Source organism: Rhipicephalus sanguineus, chromosome 8 (assembly GCF_013339695.2).
Source record: "Rhipicephalus sanguineus isolate Rsan-2018 chromosome 8, BIME_Rsan_1.4, whole genome shotgun sequence".
NCBI classification, from domain to species: Eukaryota; Metazoa; Arthropoda; class Arachnida; order Ixodida; family Ixodidae; genus Rhipicephalus; species Rhipicephalus sanguineus.
In genome coordinates this window covers 156,108,913-156,120,306 of record NC_051183.1, presented here as the reverse complement: position 1 = coordinate 156,120,306, position 11,394 = coordinate 156,108,913, and the positions used below count along the sequence as shown (strand labels likewise).

At 45.5% G+C, this 11,394-nt stretch overlaps 1 protein-coding gene across 1 annotated transcript in view; it reads right to left on the bottom strand.

Annotated features, from left to right (window-relative positions):
- Nucleotides 1-718: 718 nt before the first annotated feature.
- Nucleotides 719-11,394, bottom strand: part of LOC119403618 (probable transaldolase) — a 20,841-nt gene continuing 10,165 nt past the window's right edge. The window contains 6 exon segments of the mRNA XM_049418374.1: nucleotides 719-1,167; nucleotides 2,994-3,061; nucleotides 4,660-4,904; nucleotides 8,697-8,757; nucleotides 10,305-10,404; nucleotides 10,407-10,434. Of these exon segments, the coding sequence (XP_049274331.1) occupies nucleotides 1,007-1,167; nucleotides 2,994-3,061; nucleotides 4,660-4,904; nucleotides 8,697-8,757; nucleotides 10,305-10,404; nucleotides 10,407-10,434 (663 nt within the window). The 3' untranslated portion in view covers nucleotides 719-1,006.

Sequence of the window (11,394 nt, the reverse complement as noted above, 5' to 3'; positions counted from 1 at the left end):
GCACATAAGTTCCCAGCCTCCCTGCCCCCCCTAGAGGAACTTGCCTGTCGCGAGTGCTTGAAGACAGATGATGAAAGCTGCCAAAGTTCCAACTTGCTCTGTTGTGCAATGAATCTAGACTGCTTTCTGCAGTGCAATGAGAGTGTGGATATACAGTACGTGCCAGCTGTATCTGGTACTAAAAGCCCACCACATTGGATATCTACACGAATAGTCTTCTCGTTAACTTTAGAAGCTGCACTGGACTTGTCCATGTTTTCAACTGGTTGCATTAAGAAGTAACCTTTGTTGATGAACTGCACCTCTCTAACGACTTTGCAATGCCTTTGGCCAGATGATACGTTAAATTACGGAGTCCAATTTCTCAATAAATAATTACTCGACAAATGTAGGGGGTTTTTATGTCCCAACACCACAATACGTCTACGAGGGATGTGTACAGCATGGCTCCCGAAATTTCGACCACCTGGGGTTCTTTATTGTGCACCTAAATCTAAGTATACAGGCCTCTAGCATTTCACCTCCATTGAAATAAATACTCGAACAAATAAAAGTGGTACGAGAATTTTACACGGGTCCTTCCTAAAACAAACAGTACTGAACTTAACGATACTACAGTACAGGATAATCATCTGTTCAAGAAACAAGAGTGGAAGCAACATTCAGTACTCACTCAAATGGCTGATGAAAATGCTTTTAAAACAGTCAGACAAGAACATTTTTAAAGTCCAACAAAAAAATAATTTTATTCTCTACAAACAAAACATGTCTCATGTATATTGCGAAACGTGGCTTTAATGTATCATAGCAAAACTTTCTGTTGTTAAAATGTCACATTAAAAATATCAATGCTTGTTGGAATTTGCTCCCAGCATATCACCACAAGGGCACACCGAGTGAAAAAAATCTGATGGGAGGGGGCCCATGAAATGCGAATCGAGCCAATCGCCAATGGCCGTTCCGAGGTGTCGTTCAACTTGCCAAGGCTTTAACAGATGCGCAGTCATCACTTGAGCTTCTCACGGATAATGTTCTCCAGCTTGACAGCGTCGGCAGCAAATTTCCGGATGCCGTCCGACAGCTTGTCCGTTGCCATTTGGTCTTCGTTCAGCTCCCAGCGGAAGGCTGGCTCGTCCACTTCAACCTTTTTCAAGTCCAACTTCTTGGCTGCAAGAGTTAAGAAAGCAGGTTGCTGAGCAAATAATGTAGCTGAATCTCATTAATTTACCTCTTCCTTGTGGGATTCTGCAGAATTGATCTGCATATCACCATGAAGAGGAAGGATTATGAAAGAAAAAAAATAGTTATCCATCCTAGTTGTAGCACAAACATACAAGGAAGTCCATGTGGTTTTTCTCAGAAAGAAAGAAAAGGGGAAAAAAAAACTTAGTTGCAAAAGACTTGTCCTGGTTCGAACCCAAGACGAATGCCTTTCTGGGGATTGGCAAATTGCCATCCCTTTCTGGGATGGCAATCTTCCCTTTCATAACTCCAGGGGGGCTGAAAAATTATTTGTATAAAACAGAGCTTCAACAAAACGGTACATCCTTTACAGTACCACACTTGGTAATGCGCATGGTATAAATGCAATACATTTGCCAGCAGATGATGCATATTAAAACAAACTGTCTAATCCAAGTTGCGTTGATAGCCAATGTGCATTCGTCTGCAGCAGTTGTGGCAAAACGGTAAGGTCATTTCTGACCTCGTGTGAGCTGGCTGTGTGCGTACATCTGGAGCTGCATTGTTGCCAGTCACAACTGTGGCAACCAGTCTTGTAGACACTTTGCTTGCTGCAGTTACGGTTGCGGCAAAGAGTGGATTTTACACTCTGTGCACATTGACTGTGTGCACATACTTTCATAGTCACCCATGATTGCGTCAGCACGACCGCAATTGCGTTCACAGCGAGTGTGGCAGAATGTAGTTTCGCTCAGACTAGGTGCGTTCTAGCCGTGCGTGTGGCATCAGAACAATGTGGTTGTCATTCACAATCACAGGACTAGTGACAATGAGCAGTACGTTCGTTTTGAGTGCAATGTCAGAAACATGGCGACAGATTTTGAAGAACAATTCTACTGCGACCCGCACATGCATCAAACCCGCAGGCAGCATCATGGTTGAACATCTCAATCAATCTCAATATGGACAATTTGTCGCCAGACATCTCAATGGCAAAAGATCTATCTGGATGTGCGAGTGGTAGTGGAAAGAGTGTTTCCGATGAAACTACAGGTATTGCAAAGTGGTCGTACAGCTCTGGTTGTCGCGAGCCAACCAGAAATTGTCGAGCTACTAGCAGAATTTTGCGGCCATCCTAGGCCATTCTTTTCCTTAGGAGATGAAAAATTGGAGCCTGAAGAAGACAAGTCCACTTGTCGAAACTTTGGCTCCAGCAACACCCTGTGTAAACAAATTTTTCGTAGCTTCCATCTTCACCTGAACTTATGCCTTATTTTTAGATTTTCTGATGAGGTAGCATATGTGAAAACTTTGTTGAAGCTGAAGTGCACCGGAAAAGCATGTGTTGTGGCCAGACATTTTTTGCATTGTTTTCTATAGAAAGCTGACGGGGAATTGAAAATTTTTTGTTGTGGTAATGTACTAGTAATTATTGAGGATTGAAGTCCGAAAACCAGGATATGATTATCAGGCACACCATAGTGGAGGGCTTCCGTAAATCTCGACCACCTGGGGTTCTTTAACGCGAGCGTAAATCTAAATATGTATACGGTCCTGAAGCATTTTCTCCTCCACCGAAAATGCAGCTGCCGCAACAGGGATTCAATCCCACAACCTTTGGGTCAACAGTCGAGCCCTGCGACCACCATACCATCGTGGTAGGATTTTTTTTCCATTGTGTTGGAAACTTCATTGTAGCGGTGTTTGTTATAGCGGCAGTCTACTACTATAAAACATTTCAGCAATCATAGTAAGTCCACATTCATAAACATATGACAAATTTGAAAGTTGGAAAGTATAAACTGACTCACCCTTTGCTTCGGACAGGTGGTGGACAATGGGCTCAGTTGAGTTAGCCAGCTCTGACAGCAGGGCAGGGCTGAAAGGGACACTTTTTGGTCAGGACCAAAACTTTTGATTCCAGCTTGGTGGAAACTGTTCAGCTACAATACAATAACAGTTTATAATAGTTTCAAAAGGTTTATGCCCGTTTGCACAACTAAGCAATAATTACAAGAAAACCACATAAATTCGTGTCGTACAAAAACACGATGGTGCTGCTGAGCTGCACAGAAGAAAGAAAAGACTGTATGCATGCTCATTGATAGGCATGACAAGCAGCTGCAAAAGAATCGTGTTGCAGGAACACACTTCAGAAGCTATGAATACAAGGGGGTACCCAAAAGACACCAGTATAGCACTGTGCTGAGTGGAGCTACCATAGTACGCAATTTCTCCCACTAGGTAAGTGTTGCGCAACTCCTTTCAAGTTCATTGCATCACGTGACTTCTCTCAGAGTGCTTTTCACCAGGTACAGTGATTAGTTTATTACACTTCTCGTTTTCCTTAATGGTCAATGTAAGTGGACAGCATGTGCTTGCGAAGTTTTGTCTTGGGGTCGTAAGAATAGCACTGTCTTGTCACCGGTAACAACCTTGGAAAGAAGGCCTGGGTTGATTTGGAGCTGTTCTTACAAAGCATGGCACGCTTTCACTACACAATCTTTTAATGCGATAGCGTTAAAGAGCCCGTGCCACAGAAATTCCAGCATCGGCGTCTGTGGAAACCTTTACCTTTACTATAGGTATGTCGTGTGTGTGTGCGTGTGTGTGTGTGTGTGTGGCTGGCTAGGCAACTGAACATAATGACAAGCGAAACCGAGTGTGATGAGGATGGGGCCGGATATCGCTAGTGCGTTCAACTCTTAAGCCGAAGCTTAAGCCTCCCCCCATTTTTTGCTCATTTGTAAAAATTCAGGGCATGAATTTCTCAGTGACCCTTCCCATCCCCTAGTCTTAAAATTCACTGAACCGAGCTCAAAGATATGATAGATAGCTTCTCCAACCTTCTAATGGTTTGTCATGGGCCTTTACGCAAGTGCACAAAATTTTGTGATATTTCAGTCCATTTGTGAAGCTGAGTGATGTTCAGAATGAGGTTTGTCATGAATCGACATCTGCTCCTGTTTTTTTTTTTCCCATAGCAGTGCCCTCATAAGCACTGTTCAACATCTAAACAGTTTATTAGGAATTTTTCCAGAGCAAGGAACAGAATTTCACAAATGCACACATTTCACTTAAATCAGCCATCACAAAAAAATGAGCAGTGCGCAAAACTGATTTCATGACAAAATATGCTGAGAATATGTTCCTGGAAAAGCCATTGGATGCTACGAACTCGAAAGTTGTTGCACAACGCTTGTCTAGCGGCAGTAACAAGTGTTTCATACAGCAATATTCTGATTACTTTTGGGTACACTCTCATACTATACTATTGTAAATCGCTGATCACAGGTACCTTAAGTACTAAGCTCCTTTCTGACACTACAGTGCTCACTGGCAATGCAAGCACACTGCGGCAGAGCAGTGTGCATAAAGTGTGAATTGAGTGCTGAACTGCAACAGCACCACACAGCCAGCAAAAGAATGTTTGCACATGCACAGTCAACCATCTGCATCCTGCCCTTGCGCACTCACCTGATTGTGAGCAGGTCGCAGCCGGCGAGGGCTCGCACCTGTCCCACGTTGCGGAACGAGGCACCCATAACAACGGTTGCATAGCCGTACCGCTTGTAATACTCATAGATGCGCGTCACGCTCTTCACACCGGGGTCCTCCAGGGGCTCGAAGGTCTTCTGGTTGGTGTTCGCCACGTGCCAGTCCAGGATACGTCCAACAAACGGAGAGATCAGTGTCACACCTGCCTCCGCACATGCCACTGCCTGCGGACATTGTTAATGAGATGGGTCCTCAGAGAGATTGATCCCAATCCATACACTCATTCCTTTGCTTGCATAACGCAGAACTGATGGGCATACATGTATGCCCATCAGTTCTGCCGAATCCTGCAAAGTGGCCAAAGGGTCGAGAAAGGGAAACTGACATCAAACGGGTGTCGATTTCCCTTTCTTAGCACTAGGCTTGTGCAAATATTCGAGTACTTCAAATATTCAAATGACTATTACAGTATTCGAATTTGCTTCGATTCGAATTTAAATTATTGGAAATTTCGAAGTGTTCAAAATAAACGAATGGGTGTATATTAGTCCACATGTAACCCCCCTGTAAAAGTGGTTTCACAGCAGTGAAGTGATGTTATGCCATGAATACACCTTTCCAGAGAAATTCCGCACTGCTGCGAAGCCCCACTTCAAGGTTAAATGAACGCATTGCCCTCACATAGATTCATAATTTTTTAAGTTTAAAGGGAAGCTGAAGCACTTAAAAGGAATTACTTTGGAGTATTTAATCATAGTTTGATCCCCGCTGAATTCGAAAACCAATGTAAGAGTTCACAGAAGTGAACACAAATAGCATTTCTTGGCAAAAAGCAGCGGCTGCAGCCGCAGGGCTTTTTGAGATGCTGAGCAAACGCGGTGACGTCATCTTCGATGTACCGCGTCATCGGCAACATCAGCACTGTTCAAGCATGGCCTTTGCGATCAGTTTCACCAATGCACGCAGCCGGAACTAGTCACGGAGGCCAAAGTTCAAGATACGACAGTGCTGCGTGGCTCCGCGAAAGCTGCCGACGATGACGTAGTTCCGGTTAGTTAGTTTCCATGCCCACACTTTCTGCGCGTTCGCGTGGGCGGAGCAAGGCGAACTATTCTTCCGTGTATTTTAAAGTTCCTGCTGCCACAACAGCGAAAAAAATTACGCCATCGCCGAAAATAATGTTGGTCCTTGTCAACAACAAAGTTTTACCGAATTCTAAAACCACTTCAGCTTCCTTTAAAAGCTTGTCATACTGGCTTATATGCTCCAAGTAAGTAATTTTAAATGTAACATTTTACAGATTATCACTTGCATGCTACTGAAAGTCAAATCCTGCTACTATTCAAAGTTGCTTCCACTTCCCTTTGAACAAAAGAATGAAATTTTGCACATGCCTTGTTTTAATAAAAAAAAGATATTGTGCAGGTTAGTTGGGTCATGACAAATATGCTTATTTTCTTTTATAATATGCAATATATATACTACTCTAATTCGGTTGGAAATTATTCGACCAAATCACTATTCGCTTCGAACCTAAAATTTACTATTCACACAAACCTACTTAACACCATACATGTGTTAAGCAAAGGAACTTCTTGTTTACTGAAATTGCAAATTCAGAAAAAAGTACTGAACCCATGACACAGAGGACCAAACTGCATTTTGTGCAATTCACATACATGACACACCTAAACGGCACATTACCTTTAGTAAAAACAACCTTTTCTAACTCTGCTAAACATATTTCTGGTGCAATACTTGAAACATGAAGACAGGACAGAAGAGTTAGAGCACTGCACGGGCCGGATTTTACGGCCCGGGCCCGGCCCGGGCCCGCTTTATGAAGCCCGAGCCCGGCCCGGGCCCGTGGTTCCAAGCCCGGGCCCGGCCCTGGCCCGGGCGTGCTTGACCGTACCCAGCCCGAGCCCGGCCCGGGCCCGTCGTTCCACGCCCGGGCCCGGCCTGGGCCCGGGCGTTCATTACTAAACTAATCCAGGGCGCGCTTGTTTATGACCAGGTCCGACCCGGGCCCGCTAGAGCATATTAGGTGTTGATGATGATTATTAATGATGCCGTGCTCTTTGTAGCGGGCGATCGGACGGAAAATTCGGTGTGTGCATGCATCGAAATTGTGCTTAGCCCGCGGTGGTAGCTCAGCGGTTAAGCTGTTTGATTCCCGCGGCGACAGCGGCCGCAATTTGATGGGGGCGAAATGCAAGAACACCCATGTATATACTTACCTTTAGGTGCACGTTAGAGAACTCGAGGTGGTCGAAATTGATCCGGTGCCACTACGGCGTGCCTCGTAATCATATCGTGGTTTTGGCACGTAATACCAAGGAATATAAATGAAATGTACCGTATGTGTCAACCTCGAATAAAAGACCGAAATCTTTATTCCTCCCGTGGGAACAACCGTGATCTGGCCCATTGTTAGTGCTGTTAATATATATATATATATATATGTATATATATACGTGATCTGGCGTGTTTATAAGGAAACCCACCACGATGTACTTGTTACTTTGACAAAGCCTGGTCCCGCAGACAAAACGTTAGTGTAAATATACAGTGCCAATCTGTATCTATAATGGTGAAAAAAAATAGCACTTCAAATGCTTTTCTATTTTATTGCTAAGCTTTACTAAGAGCCAACTCTTTGCACGTGTCACTTCAGCTTGGCACAGTATACCTTAGACCATGCAATGCATAACGTTTGCGTGTGCTCGAAGGCCCGACTTACGCCTTTTAATGAGCGGGTCCGAGTCCGGCCTGGCCCGAAGCCTCAAGCCCGGGCCCGGCCCGGCCCGCAGCCTCAAGCCCGGGCCCGGCCCGGCCCGCAGCCTCAAGCCCGGGCCCGGCCCAGGCCCGCAGCTTCAAGCCCGGGCCCGGCCCGGGCCCGCACTTCCAAGCCCGAGCCCAGCCCGGGCCCGCCGAAAAACGCTTCGGACGGCCCGGCCCGCGGGCCGGGCCGGGCCCGGGCTTTCGGGCCGGCCCGGGCCCATGCAGTGCTCTAAGAAGAGTGCCAACTGTTTATTGATGGCACAAGAGTGACGTCAAACATGTCATCACATGAGCTGCGATGACTTGTGGAAAGGGGACAGCGAGATGAAAAGGAGAGGTGGAGAAACGGAAGACGAGGACAGGAACGCATGCAACCTGCATGCGCCGCGGTGAATGTGACGTCATGGTTTGCACTGGCATGCAGCCACTGCATGCTGACAATCCTCCAAGAATACGTGAAAAATTTTATTGGAACAGTTGTGTCTTCCGAATAGAATTTCAATGTTTTTGTCAGTTTCTGCAATTTTTGTTCAGTATCCCTTTAAAAGCTGCTGCCATTAACGAGCAAGCACAGTAAGCAAGCAGAATCAAACGAAGCAGAGACGACAGCATAACCTTCTTTCCTAATGATCCATATTCACTCCATGAGCTCGCATATCTAAAGCCCTCTGGATTTCTGTACTTTTGACTAGTCACCTGGCAAGATAGGTAAATCGTTTAAGTGTTGGTGATGCTATATGTTTTCAGATTGAAGAACACTGATCTCACTTAAACAAGGAGAGCATTGGATTTGCCTACTTAAAAGAAGTTTTCGGTTTCAATAAGGCAGGTGTAGATATCAATAGCGATATCATGACGGCAGACGTACACTGCATGGAGTGCATTTTGCAACGAACTGTAAAAAACATGTCTTGTGACATGTTTGTTGACTTAATGCCATATGTACTACACTTTATCGGAGATGTAGACCAGGGTTTGTGTTTTGGAGCTTTTCAAATTGCTCACCATTACACTGTTAGTTCATTACACATGCTGAAGAAAATATTTTTGTTATGGTGCCCTAGGGTAATGGGTAGCTTCGCACCATAAAGCATTAGTCGATAACGTTTGACCTCTTATGAGCATAGATGGAGAGCCCCTTCATTACAAATATCATGCTTTTAGTGAATGCTGAATGCAGTTTACAGAACTGTGCGCTTGGCACATTTCGGCAAAATAATCTCTGTGCCCACCTGAGTGAAGTTGAACAGCAAGGTCATGTTGCAGTGAACGCCATGTTGAGACTCCAAAACTCTGCATGCGGAAGAAGAAACAGAGATGCAGCTAAACATGACTAAAGAAAACCAATTAAGCAATTGCACAGTTTGACTCAACAACTATGCTAAAACCAAAAATATCTTTGCAGATAATAAACATCAACTTTTAAGCAAAGCTTCTATGAGTTACAGATTTTTGTGGTCACGTATGGGCCGTTTTCCCATAATTGATGCTCTCTCGATTGTGGACTTGTTGGCGGTCAGCCGTTTCTGATATGCACTCTAAGCCAAAATCGAGTATTTGGGGAGTATTTCTGCCACACAACAATAATCGTCATCTGGCTTGCTCGCGTTTCCTTTCTTGAAAACCCAGCTCTCGTCATTTCCTGTCAAGAATGCTATGTCACGCTGATAACGCGCGCGCAGTTCGTGACCGGGAAGTGCCGCGACCGCGGTGATAATGCGAGGAAAGCACGCGAGGTGGATGACGATTGTTGTTGGTGGCAGAAACACTCCCAAAATACTCGATTTTGGCTTAGAGTGTGGCAATCTGATCTTATCGAGGTCACTTGTCACTTCACACTGCCACATTACATTGTGGCCTTTATTATTGCACGCATGACCGTCATTGTTGCCTGTAGCAACAGAAGTGTTGCGTTTGCTAAGCATGTGGGTAAAGGTCCGATTCCCGGCTTGGAGGAAGAAAAAAAAAACCAAAGAGGGAGCATTGCACAATGTGACAGAAAGAAGGAAAAATTACAGTTTCCCCGCAAGGGTGAAGCAAGGAATGCGATAGAACAAATTTTAGTGTTATACGAAGTGAGGCTGGCAGCTAACTCTTATCTGATCTCGCTGAACTACAAAATGCTGGTGTAAGAGAATACGGCCGCTCCAGGGAGATATGTCTTTCCGCATAGTCACTTCGCGATGAGAGTGCAGCACGTAGAAGGATATACAGCCGCCAGCTGATGGCTCCTGAGATAGCGTGCGCGTGCCAGCGACTGCGCCCTTAGAATCAAAGTTCAAAGTTGCTGCTCGAGCGACAACCCTCCACCTCGCGTCTTTTCATGCTCATTCAAAACGGGTACGGCAGGCCTCTCGAGCGGGGGTGACGTTATCGCATGCACCCTCCGAGCAACGGAAATGGGCCGGCTCGTTTGACCCTGCTTCAGCCGCGTTCATCGCCCCCCGCTCGCGCGCTCTTACCCGCGGTAGAACATACGATGTGCGGGCGCATCTTATCAATTTCGATTTATACGGGACATGACGGCGACGGCACAAAACCCGTCGAGACTGTCGATATAATTGCTATCGCAATAGAAGTAGTAGGTCAGGCACAAGCTTCGCTTCCCCCATTTTCTTGATAGGAGAAGGGCTCCACACTTATTTGAAATAATTCTTTGGTCTCAGAAGACGTGGTTGTATGGGCCAGCACAAACTATCCACATAATTATTTCCTGTCTTTGGTCACCGATTTGCTATCTTGAACCTGCAGTATTTTTTTCTTAATCTGGAAAACTCGTCATGGAACTTTCTTTTCTCATTTCAAAACGCTGTGCCAGTTGTGTAACAAGAAGCTCTCACTTGGCGGCCTGAATGCCTTCCCAGGTAGAGGCCAGCTTGATGAGGATGCGCTTTCTTGTCGATGCCATGTCTTTGTACAGGGCGATGAGCTGCAAAGCCTGGCGATGGAAGCCTCCGTGTTGAACGACAGCTGCAACAAGGAGGAGAGATGGCAAGGATGGGGCAGTTGCTAAGCGAGCTGAACAAGAACTAGTTATAAGCATGTGCGAATATTCTAGCACTCCGAATATTCGAACGAATTTACAGTATTCGAATTCGCTTTGACCACAAATTTAAATTACTCGAAATTTTAAAGTTATGCGAAAATGAACAAATAGATGTACATAAAACCACATGTAGCCCCTGTAACGATGTTTCACTGCAGTGGAGGGGTGCTATACCGTGAATACACTGATGCAGGAAAAATCCGCACTGCCGCGAAGCCCCACTTCAAGGTTAAATAGAAATAATTACCCTCACATTGATTCATCATTTTTTTTTAATTTAAGAGCGTGTCTATACCAGCTTATATGCTCTAAGTATAGTAAATTTTAAAACAACACGTTGTTGTGATTCCTTTTCTCGTCATTCGTCTACAGATGACCAAACATCATCATTATGGATGCTCCTCACGAGCTGACCCGTGCTCACGTAGCAGCGCTGGCTCGCCCTCTTCTTTTTTTTTTGTTTCTAGGTTCCATTAAAAGCGGTCATCTTGCAAGACGTGTTTTTGGCTCGATGTTAACCGCGCCGCAGTTGGAAGGCTTAGAGGTCCAACACATGGTGCCGAAACCCGGGACCTTTAGATATCGCTGACATCATTGACGCACGGAGCCGCGACAGCTAAGAAGACGCGGCGCCTGCGACCTCGGCGAGATTCCCGACTGCGTGCGACAGAATGGAACGACAGCTAGACGACGCAAGAGCCTGCGGTCTCAACTCGATGTCCTGTTGGCCGAGGCGGAAGGCAACTTGCGAGAGAATCGAGAGGTCACGAAAGCTACTGTAAGTGTACTCCTCGATCGAATCAGCTCCTTTACGGGACAGATAGAAAAAGTTGATGAGGCGATTTTTTGAAGAGACGCCAGACGACCTGTGTAGACAGCGAGAG